This window comes from Fringilla coelebs (assembly GCF_963513975.1).
Source record: "Fringilla coelebs genome assembly, chromosome: 3".
Taxonomy (NCBI): domain Eukaryota; kingdom Metazoa; phylum Chordata; class Aves; order Passeriformes; family Fringillidae; genus Fringilla; species Fringilla coelebs.
This window is the reverse complement of record NC_140030.1, coordinates 79,180,155-79,202,092: the sequence shown is the minus strand read 5'-3', so window position 1 is coordinate 79,202,092 and position 21,938 is coordinate 79,180,155. Positions and strand designations below refer to the sequence as shown.

General features: G+C 37.4%; 1 protein-coding gene across 2 annotated transcripts in view; it reads right to left on the bottom strand.

Annotated features, from left to right (window-relative positions):
• HEATR5B (HEAT repeat containing 5B) overlaps positions 1-21,938 on the bottom strand; it is a 57,238-nt gene that overhangs the window by 22,464 nt on the left and 12,836 nt on the right. For both annotated transcript variants that reach the window (XM_084201804.1, XM_084201803.1), the window contains 14 exons: positions 20,943-21,095; positions 20,552-20,651; positions 20,060-20,169; positions 18,991-19,154; positions 16,742-16,917; positions 15,409-15,514; positions 13,831-14,021; positions 12,141-12,300; positions 9,771-9,960; positions 8,273-8,442; positions 5,811-5,955; positions 4,737-4,976; positions 2,651-2,902; positions 539-720 (listed from right to left, as the gene is read on the bottom strand). In XM_084201804.1, the coding sequence (XP_084057930.1) occupies positions 539-720; positions 2,651-2,902; positions 4,737-4,976; positions 5,811-5,955; positions 8,273-8,442; positions 9,771-9,960; positions 12,141-12,300; positions 13,831-14,021; positions 15,409-15,514; positions 16,742-16,917; positions 18,991-19,154; positions 20,060-20,169; positions 20,552-20,651; positions 20,943-21,095 (2,339 nt within the window). The remainder of the gene's footprint in view (positions 1-538; positions 721-2,650; positions 2,903-4,736; positions 4,977-5,810; positions 5,956-8,272; positions 8,443-9,770; positions 9,961-12,140; positions 12,301-13,830; positions 14,022-15,408; positions 15,515-16,741; positions 16,918-18,990; positions 19,155-20,059; positions 20,170-20,551; positions 20,652-20,942; positions 21,096-21,938) is intronic.

The following is a 21,938-nucleotide window of genomic DNA, read 5'->3' as shown; positions in this document are numbered from 1 at the left end:
AGGAAATGAAAAGGATGAAAGCCTGCCTTTAGAAAGTATTTGGAAAGATCTTGACGACAGAGTAAAAACAAAAGGGTTGAAAGAGTTAAGGTATGCAACAAAAAAGGCACAATAATATCCCCAAATAAATCTTTAATTGCCCACTTCCCAGTGATATACTTTTTGTAGTTTTCATTTGAACAGAAGTATATTCACTAATTCCCAAGAAAATTGTTTTATTAGATTAAATCTAGAACTGAGTGAAAAATATTTTCCAATTCTTAGTTCTACAAACTAATAGCCACTTGTGCCAAAAATTAAATGTAACTTACAATATTTGGCTTTCAAGCTACTGAATTTTAATTTTATCAGCTAATAATTTACAATAGATAGAATGAAATACAAAAATAATATTTGAAGCAGTGAGTCTCTGTAGCACATTTTCACACACAGAAGAATTTCCTCACAGCTTTTCTTCAAATTACAAAATGTTCTCAAAGCTAATACTGGCATATTGACATAAATACACTACTTCCTGAACTTATGAAGGAGGTCTCACATTTGCCTGATACTGCTCCAGTATCACATGGCCTGGAAACTCTGGCTCGGGAACGGATGCAAATTTCTTGATAATGTCCTCAAGAGCCTGAAGCCCCGCCATGCGTAGCTGGTTGCTGTGGTCTGTGGCAGCCATGAATGCCATTCGGATAAGGTCAGAGAGATGGAGTACTAAGAAGTCATCTTAGAACAAAACAGAAAGAACTATTTAGTAACTTGAAAGATAGCTAACATGATGAATACTTGCAACATTTTCCTCATTGACATACATGAATTTTACCTATTTGTTTTCAAAGGTCCACATTTAACGCATGGAAGAAGCAGGAAAGAATGCAACCTAGTTTTCTTTCTTGTTTTCCACTTCCCCTCCCCCCACAAAGTGATTCTATGGCTTTTATTCCTAAGACAACCTTAAAAATTGAACAGAAATTGTGTAGAATGAAGTATGCAAATGTGGCTAAGTAGCTTAGAATATATTAAAACATTCAGTAAAGCTAATTTGAATGATCCCCCAAACATACAGAAAATCTTCAAAGCAATTCCTGCTCCTGCTCGAGTCCTATGCTTACAGTGACCCCTGCTGATGTCAACACCTAAATCTGACTATGCCTCTGGTTCTCCTCCCAAAAACCACATCCAAGGCTGTAAGCATGCAGACAATAAAAATACATAGCTTGGTAACATTTCTGGAAGGATTATTCTTCTCTAGGTATTCATTTTATTTCTTTTCTTACTCTCAATTTGAAATTACCACATGTTGTACAACTAACATGAAAGTAAATTATTTAACAACATCAGTTGTGACTAATGAAACCCATAAGTCGCCTAAACTATTCTCAAATCTCAAGGTAAAAATGGAAAATGTCTTTGTGGCTGAAACTTTTCAGAGGTGAATTAGTAAAGAAAGACTGCCAAAATACAGTGACAAAGTCTGCACTTACTTTTTCAGACCATCAGAGACAATAGTAAAACTTGACCATTTTAGAAGCTGCATTTGGGGGGGGGGCAGAATTTTGCTGAGTTTTTCTTTTCACAATGATACCAAACACATCAAAGTTCACTTTAAATAAATAGAGATAGAATTCTCCAGATTACGATATGCAATTCTCTGTAGGACCCCATAAGCAGCAGTTATTTCATTATTTTCTTTGTAATGCAATGCCGTGACAAAATAAACTTTCCTGAAATTGTTCCTTCCTAGTCTTCAGTGGCCTCGGCCTCAAATCAAGTTGAAAACGAGATTCTCACAAAAGCAATGCACAGTGCTGGAACCAGGCTGCACTAAAGTAACACAGGCAAAAACCTGAGAACTCTCTATATCATAACAGACACCCTCAACAACACAGACACCAAAATCCATTAATGTCACACAGTCTAGGATGCTCACAGTATTCATCCTACATACACAAAGTCCTCATGAGCACTACGCAGGTCAACCCAAACAACCACAAACAGGGACAACTCAAGGACAGACACCTCACACTATCTGAAAAACATTTCTTCACAAAACTACTATGCCATCTAGGACCTCTCAATTTTGATCCTCTAACTCATAAAACTATCTTTGGAACATGAGCTTGAAAACTAAGATTTATCACTCTCATGGATACCAAAAGAACAAACCTTATAAAGTCTATGTCTTTTTATAACTCCCTCCCACATTCCCCTCCCTCTGCAACCAATGTCATAGCAATAATTGCCTAGCTTGATCCCTTGTTTTTTCTTTTCTAGCATCTCTTCAGATTGGAGATGCAAAAATAATCTCAAGTTTAATTCATTGCTGTCATTACATTAAACTCTGAAAACACTCCCAACGTGCCCTTAGCTAGAAGTTTATTGCTTCTGTTTCAGAATTGAGAAAACCTTTGCAACTCTAAGGCTTTTTCCTGGTATGTTTCAGAAAACCTCATTCTTTGTGCTCACGGTACTGTAACTACAGTGGTTGTAAAGACACAATTTTATTGATTATTCCTGAGCATTTCCTTTGGTTTTGACCATTTGAATGAAAGAATAAGTGCTTAATATTTTTTTTCTTGGTTGTGTAATCTTAAGCTGTAAAGAGGTGTCAAAATGAAAATAAAAAGTTAAGAACAAAACCAAAGCATGCAATTACTTTTTGGGTTTTTAAGTCTGGCTGAACGAGCCAGTGCCAGGTCGAAGTGTGCCTTGTTGGCATTCTCACACAGCATGATCACTCGGCACAGACAGTCTGCCGCAAACACTCGAGTGGCCCAGCGAGGTGCCACAGAAGGCTTGGACTTGTCCTCTTCACCCAAGGTGGTAAACATTGTGTCATCATCCATCTCATCCTTCTTCTCCAACTCCTCATCCTTCCCTCCTCCCAAGGGAGCAGCAGTGCTCATGTCTATGAGACAGAACAATCAAAAGGAAGAAAAATGTGCCACTGTTAAAATCCACAGAAGGCAGTTAAGGACATGAGCTCAAATCTTTCCTTATACTGAGATTCAGAGCAGACTAATTCTTCTAGAGAAACATTTGACAAATGTCCAAAAGCAAGAGTCTATCATTAAAAGAAATGGTTTTCACTTCTCTTCTGGGTTAAATTATCCTTTATTTATCTTACATGATATGAGATAAATTCCTGTGAATATTAATTCTCCACAGTTACCAACTATAGCTGAATCTATATCTAAATTGCCCAGTTTTGTAAATTAACCCAATAAATTGCCAATAAACAAGATAAGGCTCAGAATTAAAAGAATTAACAGGCTCAGAATAAAAGAATCAGCTTAGCTTTGAATTATTCAGCTCCCACTTCAAGTGGAAGACAAAAAAAAGTCAAACTAAAACAAAATTACAAAGCTCCATGCCACAGGACAGCTATGCAGTCAAGTAGGCCACTGATAGCACCCAAAAATGTGACTAACATTCAAAAAATTATTTCCCCTAGGTGTAGGTTAGAGACTTCATTTCAGAAAATAAAAATTATTTCAGGGATTACATCAAAAACCAAAAGCAACATGGACCAAAATATTCCTCACCAAACATGCATATATACTTTTGCTATTCAGAAATGAAAACATAAATCCTCAATGACAAGGTCTAAATTACCAAAATGCCAAAATACTGACAAAAATTACCCCAGCAATAATTAGAAGAGAATTAAAGGAAATTATTGCAATGCATGCTTCTTAGAAACTAAGGCATGCTTCTTAGAAAGACCTAATTTAAGCAACTGAAGGGCCAAGACTTTAAAAAAAAAAAAAGGCTATGGCAAATCAAACATGGATGATGCTAATGCATAACAACAGCGTTTTGAGAAGGCATCCAGGACCTTATGTGGCTGATTTGTAAATTTGCTTAAAAGCAAACCACATTTTGGTCATATGCCAGTTAGTTGGATCAAAGGAGATCAAAGTGAAGTTGCTGGCTTACAATACACCTGAGAGAAATTTATTTAAATATGGTTTTCTCCAAGACATGTCACCTACTAATAAATAAATAAGAAATTGGACAACCATGTAAAAATTTTAAGACCCATCCCACATGAAATAACAAAAAGACATGCCAATTTAAAACTCAGGAAATGAGGCCTTTCTCACTGGGCAGATTTGTGGTAACCACATTGCATAAAGAAATTATTGGTAGCATTACTCATCAGTAAATGTAAAGCTGGCAGCATTTAGAAACAGCTTCAGGATGAACTCACACATGCCAATAAACAAGCATAAATGCAAGGGAAATGAGCAGATTCTGCGTCATAACCATCCTACAAGCTGAAAAACAGGAATAAGGTCTCAGAGGACAAAATCTGTGCAAACAAATCTGCAAGGCTGAACAACAAACAAAAATTTCATCACCATGGTAACCCAGCATCACATCAGTAATTCACAAAACCTCATAAAAGAAAGCTCAGAATTTGTACAGGAGCCTTCTCTCTGTACAATCCTGATGTATACAGGCTAAAAAGGATGTCTGCTTTCACTAAGACACTGAAATGTCAGACTTACAAACACCACTGGAAATCCTACTCAACTTTTTATTTACGAGTAATATTCTGAAATTTAACATTGATAATTCCTTCTTTCCATGGCAGTTTAATTGCACTACAATCAAATTCTGCATACAATATAACCTAATCTTAAGTAGGATACAAGAGAAGCTCCAAACCAATACTGCCAGAACACACTAATGCTAAGGACATACTGTCATTTATGTGAATGAGACAGAACACTTACCACTAGAAGCTGCAAGGACATCCTTACAAAGCATGAGCCAGTGAGAAAGGTTTTCCACTGCCAGAGATGACAGCATGTGTCCCAGAGTGTCATGGATATCTGAGCACAATTTCCGATCGGTCTCTCGATCCAGCATCCCAAACAGGACGCCCTCCAGGCCTGTCTCTGTTATATTAACCCCCTGGTGCCGGCAGTGAGCGTCTCGCCGAGAGCCAGCCCCTGGTGCAAAAGGATTCATGTCTGCAAAATAAGAAGGAGAAAGCTTTTCTAAAATCAGGAACTCAGTTTTAAAATTTGATGCAACAGACTTGAATTGGTCATTGTGTACCCGTGTGTGTATAGCTCAATCAAAGATCACCAAGATGTTATTGATATTTTCCTGAATCAGTGCTAGAAAGATTCTAATACAGCAATTAATTTCATCTGCAAGGCAAATAACACCTCCAAGTATTACTTGAAAAAGTAAAAAAAACCCTCTCTTCAAGGCACATAGCCCATGAATTTGTAAAATACCTAACAGTATTGGACTCTAAAGACTCTTCTCAGAGACAGACACTACTGGTATCATTTGAGTAAAATCACAATTCTACATTTGTATGAAGACTGTGCTGATCAACACTGCTGAGCCACCTATTTTCAAAATAAAATAATACATGTAAGAATTAGACCAGTCAGCAAAGTCCACAGGCATTGCAGAATATAACACAGCCAAGCATCTGGATCAAACAACACACCATTAAGTCAATTTTCAACATAACAAGAGCTATAATACCAGAAGAACTGTAAAATGCTTCCACTGTGTATATACTGTGTTCCCTATTTGATTGCCAGCCTTAATCAGAGAGAGAGAGGTTTAAGTCTGAATTTCACAAATAGCTAAATTATAAACAAAATTCCAGAGGTAAGCAGGGCTGTGGCCAGAAGTTACTCAAGTCCGAAGGGACAGTTAAGGGTTTTTCTCACTAAGGGTACAAGGGGTTTTGGGGTTTTTCCCTTCTTTCTGAAGGCAAAGCAGACATATGCACACACGTGCATTCAACTGTTCCAGGAAGGCCACGTGGAAGACGTACGTACTGATGGCACTGTTCTCTTTGTCTCCAGCGTTCTTTGCCAAGCTCATGGCATATTCACACACTTCTGACGCTTCCCTCTGAGCAAGCTGCCGCAAACACGCCACGGCAGCCCGGCGCAGCAGCAAGTGAGAGCTGCACAAATGGACCTGAAAGTCAAAACCACTGCAGGTGAGTGAACTGCTGCATCCCAGTATCAATAAATCAATGCTGCTAAGGACTAAAAACATTCAGTTTTTCAGTTATAAGCCCATATGTGAGCTGTTGGGAATCAAGTTCTGAAGGTTCAGAAGTAAGTACTTTTCATAATATACAAATATCAAAATATAGCTGACATACACAGAGCTGACAGCTGTCTGGTTAAAGAGATAAAAGCTTAAATATTGGAACTACTGGGCCAGTGTGATTTAGATTAATTACAGTTTCCAATTTGTTACACTCCAGTACTACTCTGCCTGATATTCTGCTATAGCTGTAAATAATTTTCTTTTCAACAAAAAAGCCATTATCAGGTGCATTGCACATGACAGCTATAATAAAACCTGCATTTCACATTAGTAACAGAATCTATAGCATTAAGTAATTAAAAGCGCCTCTCAATAAGACAGCATCAGGTTTCTTTGCTAAGCAACACTGGCTTCTAATTCCTTTCAATCACCTAAAGCACAATCAAGAATTTTCCTTACAGAAGAATTGGTCTCTATTTTTCAGAGAGGAAGTAGCTCCACAGAAAAGTGAATGTTTTTCCACAGTAGAAGAGGTGAAGAGTGCCCTTTAAGAAACTCTAACTCTTTATTTACTCCAGGGTAATTTGGTTTCAATAAACCAAATATCCATTTGCTTTCTTGGTACTAGGTTATTATGGGGATGGAAAATGCTTCCCTAAATGAAAGGGTTCTACAGTTTATAAAGCATTTTAACAGTACATCTTTATTCCACATATGAATATACAAGAATACAGTCCTAAAAAAACAGGCAGTCTTTAAAGAATTTCTAAATATCACAACTGAGGTTGTTTCAATGACCTAAAACACAGAACATTTGGGAGAATCATTAATGTAAAGGGTATTCCATGATTCAAGCTACAAAACAAATAACTACTAGTTATGAAGCCAATGCAGGAAGAAGAAATTAAAATGAGAGTGTGGAACTGCATGGTTTAATTTTGATACCTGGCATTAATTCCAGTCTGAAGAGTTGGCTAATGGTGCAGGTAAGGTAAAGCAGACCTTGCCTACATAACTATGCATTTGCAGTATGAAGATATGCCCAAGACAACTCAGAGGAAATCCTAACAAACTAAGTATAACTTTAAGGTAAGGAATATGAGAAAGGAAAACAAAAATAGCTTTCATTTAGCAGAAGACCATAAACTAACAGGAGAGAAACAGGAGAAAACCATGGGAAAAGGTTTCAAAACAGCACTAATTATTCATGCATGAACTTCATTGTCTGTAACATCCCCCACTGGTATTTACAGAATAAAGAGCTGTAGGGATTATCTCTCATGATGTACATAATATTCATACAAAAGAGCTCATCTAATTCTGGGTGTGTTGCACCCCTTTCATGCAAAATTTTGTGAAGAGACAAGTGACAGGTTCTGTAAATACACTGCACTCCCAGGAGTGCTTGGGGCAGGGTGGGGCTTGGGTGTGCACAGGGCTGAGGAGAAGCACCTAATCATGAGAGGATGCCCTAGGGGAAATCTGGATGGCATACTAAGAAAAAGGTCCAGTGTTGACATAAGTAGGATTGCATTCCTTCAGGTAACACTGAGTCATCAGTGCTGCAAAGAATGGTATGAGCAACTTTGCAAAACATCTAACAGACATTAGGGAGAAGCTTTTCAAATATCTCAGTATTGGACTACTGAACCCTCTAAAAATAACTTTTACAGCAGTAATTATTTAAAAAAACCCCACCAACCTACACCAAAACCCCACCCACACCACCTTTCCTCTTACATTCATATTTGGTATGTTTTGGGTTCAAGCCTTTGACTTACTTCCAGGCTTAAGCCAGGACTTGCTGACAGAACACTAATGAAAGAAGGTGGCAACATTAACAGCAGCAGCACAAGAATTTGTATGTCAGCCCCTAATATTCTGACAGTGGTAACATATATCCAAAATCTGCTACCTTTCCCCAGCTTGCTCACTTCCCACTTTGCATGCAACCAGTTGGAGCAAACAGAGCATTTCAGAACCTTTTTTACTCAGTTATATTATTCATAAATGCTTGTATCTTACACTATTGAGGGTGAAAAAGAATCAGCCCCTATGACTTCAGTCTGGGCAGCATTCTGAAAATATGTAAAATGGCTTGGGGACTCCAGTGTTTTTGCAAATATTACTTGCTTATTACATATGGTTATCCTTGACATCTTGCCAAATATTTCCCCTGTCCTCTGCTAAGCATGTGCATAAAACTTGGAGGATCAAAAGGGATGCATTTGATACTCACACAAAGACTGGGAACCAGACTGGACAGGTTGACATGCCGTGGTGCAAACATATGAAGCTGCTGAAGGCAGGATATAGCAGCTGCCTGAACAAGTGAATCTGAATGGTCTTGTGTGATTGCACATCCCACCAAACAGGAAGAACGGATTGTTGAAATCGTAGCTCCGTTACCTAATCATGTAAGAGGATATCCTTAACACAGCAAAACTTTTTTATCACATCTGCAGACTTTAAACCTTTGAGAAGCAAGAATTATTAAAGCTTCAATATCACAAAAGAGAGTTCTCAAATTAAAATGCAAGTTTTCTGATTTACCATGCAAATGAGAAACACTACAGAGTGTTTCAGTATCTCTTTTTTAGCTCAGTTAAATAGCATGCTGTCCAAATGAAATTCTGGATCGATAATCTCCAATCAGAAGTATTGTAAGACTATCTTCCCAGGTCATGAAACCAGTTAATTATCTGAAGTTAGATTTTAAAAGTCTCTTTCAGTCTATATATGTATAAGCAACATTTCACGCACTGAGCCATTTCCTAAAATATCAGGAACCTCTTTAAGCTCATATCGATGTATGCAGACAATTTCAATTACCTCCAATAGATGAGTAGCACTCATCTATGCTCTACTAGAACAAGCATTTTAAAAGAACAGTATTTGATTTGAAAAACAATCCTATTCTACATTTTAAGAATTAATCCACCTCAGGTTTATAAAAATATTTTCAATTACAGAAATATAACCTGCAGAAGACATTCTACTTAAGTTGTTATTTTAAAAGTTAATCATATTCCAGGTCAAAAGGTTAACAGACACAGAAGTTCAATTAAACCATCTAGAACTGTGTCATAACTAAAATCTTAAGGCTAGCCATTTAGAGTTAAAATTCCATTAGTGGCTCTCTGGCATTGTATCAAAGACCATCCTACAAATATTCCTAAAAATCCCAGTTAGACAAAGTTACAAATCTGTGGTTTTAACACCTGAGGCACAGAATTTCAGACATAGTGTTTGGCACGACAAGATTTTAAGTCTCTACAATAAGGTACAGAGACCTAAGGATATCAAGAATGAATGGAAATTAGATATAGTTCACAGTATCATCCATTGTATCAAACTTAAGCTCTTGCCATCAGTTTAGAATAAAATAAACACATGTTAAAAAAATGGAGGAAAAAGCTTGTCTGATGCCCCACAAAGATACACACAGTAAAATATGCAGCAAGAGTTTCATGGCTTACCGACCATGCAAATTTACCATTAGCCAAAACACCATACATTACTGCAACTTCTTTATACAAATCTCAAACTGCAGTCAAAAAAGCCCCAAGCAGTCATAAGGAGGATCAAAATGAGGTTGTTTGCAGGACTATAACTGAAACAGCCAACATCGCCTCCCCCGCCTGCAACTAACAGAAACTTGTATTCTTCCATTTAAGGTTACAATATCATCTTTATATACAAGGTAGATTTTTTTTTCACTTCAAATAGCCACTAACCTTGCAGCTCGGGCCCAACAGTGGTTATGATAGCCCCAAGGCACCTGCCCAGGCACTGATGTACTTCTGTGTGCGACGGCGGCACAGTCAAGAGCAGGGTGAGAACGAGCGAGAGCGTCGGCTCCACGTACCCACGGTACATGGGTCCACTAGAATCCACGATCAAGGCAAGGGAATGGAGAGACCAGGTCTACCAAAAACACAAAGGAATGTTTTTCATAACGCATTCAGGAAATGAAACAGTTTTTTATGCAGTTGGAGCCTAGCTCCGTACTCCCGTTCTTAATTTACTAATTTACTACCCTGACTCCAGAAGTGTTTCAAAATTTCCCAGACCTTAAGCAATCACCTGAGAGTTTAAATATATCTAACACATTGTTTAGTTTTGGAGATAATGGAAATAAGGTGACAAAGAATTTGAGAAAAAATATTCTTAAGCACTTCGAAGAAGAGAAATACAAGCACAAACAACAGATTCACTTAAAACAAAAAGGAAAAAAGAAAAGTGACTTGAAACAGGAGAAAGAGTGAATCATTCCACTGTAAAACTAGAGGCAGAGTCTGAAATGGGCAGCTTACAAAGCCCTTAGCAGAGATGGTCTTTTATATTCCAGTAGGAAATTATTTTCATGACAAGCTGAAAGGTTCACATGCATCTTTTAACTTTCTTATTAGCAGGTACAAGAGAAAAAAGTAGGATTGTTCAGTCAGTATACTATAGCATGAGGGGAAAAAATGGTGAAAGATAGACCTATTTCAGTTGAAGGTGAGTAAACAACAAAAGAGCAAAGTAATTTATTGTAATTGTCAAAGCAAGAAGCAGGTAAGAGGAGTGTCCCTTTAGATACTGACATTTCACTGGAAATAAATTCCACTGACAGACCTGAAAGCATCTGTTATCTCCCCATAACACCCTACTAAATGATCTTACTTCAGAATTTTCTCACATTAAACACATGACTAAGATAAAAGACTATTACTATTACAAAGCTAGACTCTTAGGAATAAGCTGGAAAACCTGCCTTTAAAATTGCTACTTTTTAATCCTCTCTGATGCAATCCAAAAACCATTAGCACTAACAATCATCTAACTACCTCTACAATCCTAATCCTGTGGTAGCACATTACAGCTTATCCTTTCATTCCTGTAAACTTCCATTATCCATACTTCTGTACAGTTTCTGTGTAACCACACTGATTCAGTGAGGGATGAGGTTTAAAAGCTTAGTTTTTCACAGTGGCTGGGTGCTCTATTCTCAACAAAAAGTAAGGCAGATATGCAAGTTCAGCCTGGACTTCCTCTTTATACTTATTTATCTTTTTTTTTTTTCATTTCTTTTTGAAATTACTGCTGCACAATTATATGCCTCAAGTTACCCACTCATACTTGAAGTTGGTATGCAAATTGCACTTCGTCTTTCCTTAAACTAAGAAAATTCAAAAGAGACTTAAAAATTGTATTTATAGATTTTTTTAACATTATCTCAAAAAAAAACTAGGCTTGTTTTCCCAACTGATAAACCTTGTTACTTTGTTTTTTTATTGCTCTGAGGAAAAGAAATAAGAAGGTACTCAAGTACATGTTCTATCAAGTTAACAGTAAACCAAGGTGTAAGTATGATTCTTTATAGTTACTGGGGGCTTCAGCTTCTCTGGCTGTGGGTATAAAATGCCACTACTCTCCAAAACCATTACTCTTTCAACAGCATGTTTAGTCCCCTTTCTACTGTACCAGCAACTTTTAGCAGTCAAGTCATCCTTGTGTGAGACTTAACAAATCTACAGTCTGCAGTAGATAGAAACCCCTCCCTATCTTAGACTTGGCTCCTACTGATTCCCCTTCTGCTCCCTAACTGCAATTTAGCTTGCAACAGATTTCTGTGTTCATAATATAACCCTGCAAAGATGATGTCCTGTGTATGTGATACTTGACAAAGGAAACTAAAGCTCATCAGCTGAGACTCCAGTAAGTGATTACATGTCAGTCATCAGCTAGCTATTAAAAGCTTCCTTTTAGGCAGCTAAGGCAATAGTAACACATGTTGCTTTAAAGGCAGTTTGGAATATGCCCACAGCGCATCACTCCAGCACAGCTGACAAGCAGACACATGTCCTTCTGCAATAACCTGACCACTTCCAACTGCTTCTCTAAATAGCTAAAAAGTTACATTTTAATTACACTGTATCTTTGGGATTCTGTACTCTGGGAGTTTATAAGAAAAGATTCACTTTCTTCACGCTCCCTGGCACATGCTACACATCTTACATGTGACAACGTCTACTAAAGAATATCTGAACATGCAGCTTAATTTTTAATCTTCATCTTTAGCATTTTAAGTAATTTTGTGGTGATTGGTTTTTTTTTTTTACCTGGACTTCAGGAGAGGTTCCATCTTGTGCCAAAGCCAAGAGAATACTGACACTAGTTTTCAAATGCTGCCCAGAACCTATTCCACCAACATAGCGATGGAGACAACCCAGAGCCAAGGAATGGCCTGTTCTTGATACAACATCTCGAGCAGATTTTAACCTATCAATGTTTAAATATAAAGAAATCACTTCATTCAGTAAGTTTGTTACACAGAATCTTAGAAGTACCACAACAGTGCAAAAGACTAATAAAGTTTCACAGGCCATCTTACAAAATCTTGAGAACCCTAAACAACAGCAAAAACAATGTACTTACTCTGGATTGCTATTAATCCAGGTTACATATAAAACAAGAGGAAAAGAAGGTATTTTAATAATGATTTTCTTTTTTTCTGGTCAGAGCTTGACCAGATGAAGAAGAGTTTTGATGGATACAGAAAAACAATCCAGATTTTACAAGTTTCATAGCAGACTAATTTAATAATCATTCCAAAATCACTGATGTAAAAAGGAATCAAGAATAAAAAATGACAACACACACTGAGAAATTATAAACTGGCAAATCCAGTTCTTTATATAGCTGTTTTCCTCTACAGCTGATTTTTACGGCTTTTCCAAGAGAGCCCTTTTAATTTTTTAAATAGAAAGCCTTTTATAATGAAAGTAAAACAGAATGAGTAGCATTTTGAATTATCTGGTTGTAGGAAGTTGTATGTATTGACTTATTGAGTATTTTCCACAATACTGCTTCTGAGTGCATGTCACATACATCACTTGGCAATCAGAAGCCTTTTCAGTGGGTGAGGAAAAGAGATAAAAGAAGGGATTTCCTAATTAGGACAAAGAAAGATTTTTTCCCCCAGCTGACTGTATATGAGAGACATGCACGCTCTTGGCCACCAGAGAACAACAAAGTAAATGCACATCTCAAATATAAAAAAAACACTTGACTGTCAATGGAATGAAAACCATTAACAACTTAAAAGTTAATCTAGATAAGAAACCAAGGAAAGTTCCAGTAATAGAAATTTAATGAAAGACAGCAAAGAAGATGTACTTTATTACAGGATGAAAGGGCAAGAAAAATTTAATTACTCAGAGCTAAGAAAGCTGGACTGAGGGTATGTTCATGCACCTGGCCCAGCCAAAACCATGGGCTGCAGCCCTGAGGCAGCTGCATTCTGATTCAGAAATATGCTGATGCCCGAAATTCAAGCAAGAAACTGGGAAACATACTATCTTATTGCTCCTATCAGATATCTTTCTAAAGACCAAAGATAAACAACGGAATATGAAAAAAATACAGGCCAATAAATCAGTTACATCAATGTGTAAAGAGTGAAACAGAACCACAATTACATAATTCACATTACAGACATACTTAATGTAAGCTGTGCTTATCTATCTGATACAGTTTAGTCACCTTCAGGCAACTCAGCAAAAGCTGTTCACCAGTATCATTTCACATTCCAAGTGTTCAACAACTCAGCTTTTATTCCTCACATGAAATAAATCCAAAAGAGAAGAATCTGTTTAAAGGTTTCTTAGATCTATGTAACCATAGGGATCAAGCACGAGAGAAGAGACTAATGAATACCGTATTTAGAAAAGGAATCTTCCAAACTACATTAAATTACAAATTACATTAAATTGCTATTTTATTTCATTTTCTGAATTAAAATCAACTTACTTATCAAAACTGTACTGAGCCATTCTGGCAATGAAAGAAGCTTCTCCAACCACTTGAGCCATTCTGCCGAGAGCTTCACCTGCTGCACATCTCAAAATAGGGTTAGGATTATCAAGGGCACCCATTACAAGCGTCAAAGCAGATTTGCGGACTTCTTCTGGTCCTAATGTGCTTTTATTCTCAGCTAAACCCTACATTAAAAATTAAAAAAAAAAAAAGTAGAAGAAGAATCCAAACACCCCAATGCAGGGGAGAAGCAAATACATTTGAGACAATCAAGTGAAAACTATGCGCTTTTGCTTTTGTTTCAATTTGTGGTCGTTTATCCTAAAATAAATTGGTTGAAAACATTTGAAACTCAAAATAAACAACATCCTGGGTCTCATGATGCTTGCCAATAGTCTACCTATTTTACATACAGGAAGACCTGTTGCACTCCTCTTTTTTATCAAATGCATTACCTACATGCACCCTAATCCTACCAAATCTAATCTAGGTTTACATGGGACATCTCAGGAAAAAAACAAGAGAGAAGCTTTAAAAATTCAACAGCAAAAATCTAATAGGAAAACCCCACACCAGTTACATTTCTACAAGAATCATTTAAATTGAAGACATTATAGATACATGAAAGTAATTTTTTCTTTATAGTCACATCCTTCCAAACATTTATACAGCCTCTTATATGAACACTCTACAAAACAGTAACATTAAACAGTGCTTTTGCAGTTTATTTTACTCTGGGAGGAATAATTAAACTCCTGTAAAGCAAAAACACTGCAAGTACTATAGAGCAAGAAGTCAAAGGCTCTACCTTAGATTGCAATTTTCTGAAGTCCTCACTTCAACTCAATTTTGACAACTATTTGACCACTTGGCATGGCACAGTAGCTTCCAGAAATCTGCCTCGGAATTTACATTTCAACTTGTAGCAATGTAGATCACATTTCTAAGAACAATGCAAAGAACCGAGGTGCTGTTTTGCCAACGTATTTTGCCAATCAACCAAAGACACGGAGCTCCAGTAACAGCTTAAACTGGGCAGCCATTTTTTGTGACTTGCTGTCTTACTCTGACTTGATAGCATCAGGTTGCATTTCCAAGTCTAGACAGAGAGCGCACAGCAGTAGCTCCAGTCAGTGGGACTGGGCTAAGTACCTAGAACTCTGTGCAATAAGGCAACCAAAACGTAAACCCAAAGCTATTTGTGTATTCAGTTACACAAGCCACATCTGCACAATACTCTATGACTTGAGGGGTTTTCTGATAAAATACTTAAATCCTTGAGTCCAGCGTAAATAAAACCACAGGACTGAAGATGAATAGACAGACTGAATACTGTAGAATGCTGAATACTATAGAATGCTGATGACTGTAGAATGCAGTCACGAGCCTCATCAGTTCTCTGTACTGATACATGAAGACAAGAGCTTAAGCTAGTATCCAGAAAAAAGTTCAATTCTGGAATTTTCATATTTTTGAATTCTTGAGTAACTTTAGTAACACTCTTCCAACAGCCCTTTGTGCTGAACACAAACTGATGAACTTGGGCTTTCATTACAAGTTTACCACTCCTACCTTCAAGGCACTAAGAACAGCAGTAAAGATATTAAGTTGCACAGCCTGCTGGCGAACACCTTTAGCCTGCTTGACGCATTCAGCAAAGTGATCCAGCATCTGTAATCTAAAACAAAGGAAAGAACATAATTGAAGTGATAGCCTTTCAAAATACAAACTAAAGCACAGCTGGTAAAAACCACACACAACCAAAGGGCCTTTTAAATTCAGAACTTCTGCTTCAGGGGCTGCAGAAGGTATTCACTATAGGTAATAACTGCAGAGCTACTCTGAACATCCCTTTGCTGGTTCTTCTAGTTCATCCACAAATACTTACTATTCCTTTGAAGAAAACACCACCAAGAGGAAGTGAATCTTCAGGTGCATTTGGCTGTATAATTAGAAAGCTATAAGGGCCAGAGTGGAAAAATGCTGTATTTCCATTACCATTTAAAATAGTGTTACCCCTCATATTTGTTGTTCTGTTTCTATTGTTTTTCCCATTTAACATGCATTCCTGCCCCCACTCCTCCCCAGAAAACATTACTGGGAGGAGGAACATTCCCTTGAAGATAGCAACAACAGGAATGTAATGAATAATCTGCATTCTTAATTACTCAGGAGTTCCCAAGCTACATTTTTTCACCATTAACAACAGGTATAGACCAAGGTGAATTACCCTGAGCTGGTCTCAAGTCTATCCTGCACTTACTACAAAATGAGATCGATTGCTAGGAAAAAACTGCTCCTAAAAGATTTGAATTGAAAGCTGATTTTACTTTGAAATGCTTCTTAGAGCTGTTTTCACTCTGTGCTCAGGGACAAATTGCCTAAATTGAATAACAAAATTAGTCCTGACAACTCATAACTCTGTAGAGGTAATGTGAAACACAAAGGAAAATAGGTTGAATTCCATTTCCTCTTTTTCATTGCGCATACAATTCCTTGCTGACTACAAATCAAATGGTCTTACTTGTGGCAGCCAAATGAAATTCAGTGGAGGCCCCTGCTGTTTTCAAGGTTGATTTGAAGTTAATTGCAATGAGTACTTTTGCAGGAAATTTTGGTTGCAGAGATATTACTACTGTTAAATGCAGTATGAAAAGAATCTAGTCTCTATCTGTGAACACTAATCTTCAAAAGAGAGAAAACTGTGAAAATCACTTTATTTCTAAAGTGACTACACATGTTCTGGAATCCTGAGATACAATGGACATCAAATACTAAACTCTAAATTTAAAGACAGTTGATACCTTAGTCAATTCTTATTTCAGGAAAACAAACAAACCCCAACACAACAGTACCAGAGAAACAATGCATTAGGTTCTGAAATTGAACACTGATGTAAACTGACCTATGTTTGTAAGAGACATGAGGAAAAACCACACCAAAGAGAGCCACAGATGCATCAATGACAGATACTCCCAAAGGAAGGGGACCAGGTACAGCTTCACCAGCAGGGATGCGCAAATAAATAGAAGAGGGATCGTGTTCCAGAGCACCACTTCCAGACGCACTGTTTGGCTGAAGCTGCAAAATTCCACACAACGTGAATACTTCTGAATATACCTTTGCACATAAAATTTGTAACTAGAGATAACCAAGACACATATGCAGTAGTTAAAACAAGAGAACACCTTACAAGCACCTGAATACAAGTGCAGTATCCTCATGCATACACATTAGCATTTACAGGGTCAGCTGAATTCTGAAGGGTCAAAATCGTTAACAGCTAGATAAATACACAAACTATCACTTCTGGTATTAAGAGATGAAAATTAAAAGAAAAGCAGATTAAAAAGAATTAGAAATTAAGAAAAGCAGATTCTGGTACTAATAGCAGCTTCTGAACCATTGAATATGAAGTACCATTTCAGATAGAAGGTTATTTAGTCACTCTCTGAGCACAGAGTTACAGTACAGTGTATTAAATGATCAGTTTTGGCTATAATTATGTCCTACACAGAAAGAATTAGAAACACTACTAAAATTATAAACTCTCCTATCATCAAGAAAATACTTCCTAATCATCATTCTTTCATGAAACGCTATTAAACAATCATCTATTTCCTCTGAAGAAAATTCTATATTCTTATCAATTATTTAATAATGAAACAAAAAATCTAGTAGGTCTGTATTCTTAGAAGTCCAGAAAACACAGCAAGGTTTGTTGACAGCTCTGTATCATTAAAAAACAAAACATGACTAAGCACAAGAGAATCATAGAATGATAGAAAATTAGGGGCTGGAATGGATCCTAAAGATCATCTGGTCCCAAGGCTACCCTGCCATGGGCAGGGACATCTTCCAGTAGGAACAAGTTGCTCAAGGCCTTATCCACCCTGGCTCTGAACACTGCCAGGGCTGGGGCAGCCAAAACCCTCCATGGCAATCATTCCAGGGTCTCACTCACAGTGAAAAATGTCTTCCTAATATCCTAATATCTAACCTAAATTCCCCCTTTCAATTTGTACCTGCTGGTCCTTAACCTATCACTACAGTTCCAGATGAAGAGTCCCCCTCCAGCTTCCCTGAATTTCCCTTCAGACACTGGAAGGTTGTTCTGAGGTCTCCGAGCAACCTTTTCTTCTCCAGGATGAACAGCCCCAACTCTCTCAGCCCATCTTCACAGGGGAAGTACTCCAGTCCCCTTATCAACTTTGTGATCCTTGTCTGGACTTGCTCCCAACAGTTCCATGTCCTCCTTCTGCTGGGGACACAAGAGCAGAAGGGCAGAACCACCTCCTTTATCCTGCTGGCCCCACTGGTTTTGATGCAGCCCAGGATTCCAGTGGCTTTCTGGGCTGTGAGCACACACTGCCAGTGTCCTGTGGCAGACTACAGATCTCCACTCACCAAGAGTGCTACTGTTTTACAGGCAGAGAGTGAAGAAAAAGGGGGCAGGAGAGAGTGAAAAAGTCCTGTGCACTGAAGACTGCACTGGAAGTCTACTATATCCTCCACAACAAACAAAGGAAGTTTGTGAAACTCTTTTTTGTTTTGACATGCTGATCTTGGCTCAGAAAGCTTCCCACACCCTTGGTATCAGTCTTGGCTTTTGGATCTGCTCCAATAAAACCTTCTGAGAAACCCTCCTATTATTAGATGGCTGTTGCAGAAGATGAGTTTTCAGCCAACATCATTGTGTCAACACTTTCAAATGAAATATAAGATTTCTTACTACACCTTTAAAACCAGTTAAATCTTGTTTTGCTGTAACACCATTTGCAATATTGATATTTTGACAGCAGTTTCATTACAAAACATGTTAAGTGGAACCTGCATTTCTCCTAATTCAAAAAACTTTATATGAGAACAACTTCTAGGCTATGAAGATTGGCAGATGGGAAGAGATACTGAGTTAGGGGTTTTTTTTAAAGAAATGAGGCTGGTTCACTAAGCATGAGTAGCATTATGCAATTTATATCTCAGCTGTAGGTGGTTTTTAATCAAAACACTACCCTGTAGATGGAAGCACTTACATCTAATAAAGCTCTGAAATAAGACTAAAAACAAGGTATGAAGCTCCAGCTTTAGAAGGCTTCCCCACACACACATCACACAGACAAGGCAGATAGTTCATTCTTCTAGCTTTTTTGTTACCTGATCTTCAATTGACTTATGATCTGTTTCCTGCAGCCAAGAGCCAAGCAGAACACTGTCATCATAATGACAAAGAGACCTTAGGAGTGATGTGGTTGTATTAGCAGAGTTGTCTGTCAAAGTAAATTCTGCTACCAGCTCTCGAAGAAGCGCATTAAATGATCCTAGAAGGACAGACATTAAAAAGAATCACCACTGCTTCTTAGGCAAAACATTTCAGCTAGTGATCAGAAGTTATAAATGTACCATTACTTCAGTTTTAGAGGTAGCCAACAGAGAACTAAACCTGACAATACTAGAGTTGAGAGCAAGGCTTCAAACAGAACTGTAGGCTCAATTCCCAAATCATGGGTACTCAAATATCTAAATAATAGGTATGATTGGAAACCACTGGAGGTCATCTAGTCCCACCTTCTGCTCAAGCAGAGTCCACTAGAGCACATTACTCAGAATTGTGTCCTGTCCTAAACAACAAATTGGGCCATCCTTACAGGATGACAATCAGATGTAGAAAAAAAACCTGTTCATCCACATGATCATGCAGACATAATGAATTAACAAAAAACCCAAAGAAACCCAAAAAGTTAATCTTGTCAGACTGTGAGTGTGTCGTTGGCAATTTACTAATAGCAGATCTGTGTAATAGATCAAATCAGGTTTAAAAAGGAAAACAACCAAACCAACCAAATAAAAAAACCTCAAATGTAACCAAAACTAAATTTCCATTGTCACATCTGTTTTTCAGTATACTAAGAAATAACATTCTCTATCTTTTAAGTAACAATGACTTAAAAAACTATTATTTGCTCTCAGACCATGATCTCCATACCTCTCAATCCTACAAAGGGGACCATAGATTCTATACTCCAAGTGTTACTCTATGAATGCTTTGCAATACTCATACTCTGTAGTTATACTGTCAAGATGACATAAAGAAGATGAGGAATATAGTACAAAATTCTTGGAGATTCCTAGAATTATATTTTGACTCTTACAGCTGCTTCAAAGATATGCATCACAAGTACTAAGCAGAATTTTTACTTTAACAAAAACTTAAACATTTATGTACCTTCATATGTCTTTGGGGGCAATAAAGCCAATATATCATAAAGTCTTAAACGAACCATAGCTGCACTGGCTTTGAGATGAGCTCCATGGGCTTTGATTACTGATGGAATGCTATAGAATTAAAAATGAAAAAGAGAAACCAGAAATGTTGCAGTTACAGAAGAGAGTATTTTCAGATTTCTATTCACAAGATATAACTCTAGGCAAGGCAAGAAAACAGTGTTCAGAGAACCACTCTAAACAACATTACTCAATTAATTATACATTCTCAGAAGTAACTGTACAGAAAACTTTAACTACAAACTCAACAAACCCACAACATATGTTGCCATAAATCAGTGGCATGCACTTCCTCAGAAGTCCTATTTTAATTACAGCTGGGACAGGGGGAAGGGTCAGACACCAAACCACAAAACCCAACTCCAAATTAGTTCTAGTACTTCAAGACCAGGAAAAGACAGAAGTGAATAAAGAGCAGAAACTGCCTACTTACTGTGACATCATTGTCATGGCACATTCTATGGGCGTCATCAGTTTCCTGATCACATCTTCAGTAAGGAGCTCAGGGCAGTGAGCAACAAAGCTTCTCATAGCTAATAACAGAACAGCTTAAATTAAACTTTCACTGAAACAAACAAATAGAAGACATAAACAAGAAACAAATTCTGAGAATATCAAAAGAGCAGCAATTAAAAATGCTTATTCAAAGACTGTGTGATCTGTTCATAAAACTGTATGTCAAAACAAGGACATACTGATGAAAATCTGACACATTTTACTCCTTTTCAAAGACAGAGGGAAAGTTACAGGAGTTCTCTCTACAATACTTGGGATCATGTTTTGGTTGACTGCGCAGGTATAATCTCAAAGTCTGGATTTCTTACCACACAGAGCTCCAGCACGGCCTTCCAGTGTTACTTGCCACGTGAATGAATCTCCTCTTGCCTTCTCTGCTTCCAGCTCCTTCAGAGAACGTGGGAATACGTTTCGCCATAGCAGCAACATCTTAGGCAGATGATACCGGACAACAGAAGGACCTAAGTAAAAAGAAAAGTGACAGTATAATAAAAACGTGTATTTAAGTATGAAAAATCTACTGTGAAGGCTTTTGCCTTCCAAACTATTATTGTCTTATTTCACTTCTCTTCCTTTTTGCCCCACTTGGAACAATGAAAACCAAATGAAATTCTTTCTCATTCCTAGATTGAAAGCGTGGCAAATAAGTACTACACCTCACATCTGCTTGTGGGTATCACTCCTAAAAGAGGAAATAGACTACCCTACCCACTGTCATGCTATACAGAACCATGGTTAACTGTCTTTTTACTATCTTTTTATTCCAGTTTCTAATTTTTTTATATTCATTTTGAAGACAGGTTCTTTAGCCTGCTCTACCCTGCCCATAAAATAAATAGAAAAACAACTGATAGTTATTGATTATGTAAACTAGTTTAACAGTCAAGTTTTTTTTGAAACTTCTGAAAAAGATCCAGTGCAAGAACATTAAAAATAAGAATAATAAGACAACCACAATAAGAATACACTGTTAGAAAAATATGCTGCTAAACTGGTAAAAGACACAATTTAGAAAAATGAGATGAAACACAAATGCTATTTGATGAGAGATCAAAATATTGCAAAATGCATCAGAACTTTATCATATTTTCCCTTATAAAAGAAACTCAAAACAAAAGAGAAAAGAACACTGCTGCCACTGCTGCTGCAAAATTCAAGGATATACTTACAACCTGTGGACATGCAGCCTGTGATACTACTGTAAGGGCAGATACAAACATGAGGCTGGCTTTTTTAAAAGAAAACCGAAGGGCTTTTAAACTGACAACTCTTCTACGCAGTGCTGTTTCCTACCTAGAGACACA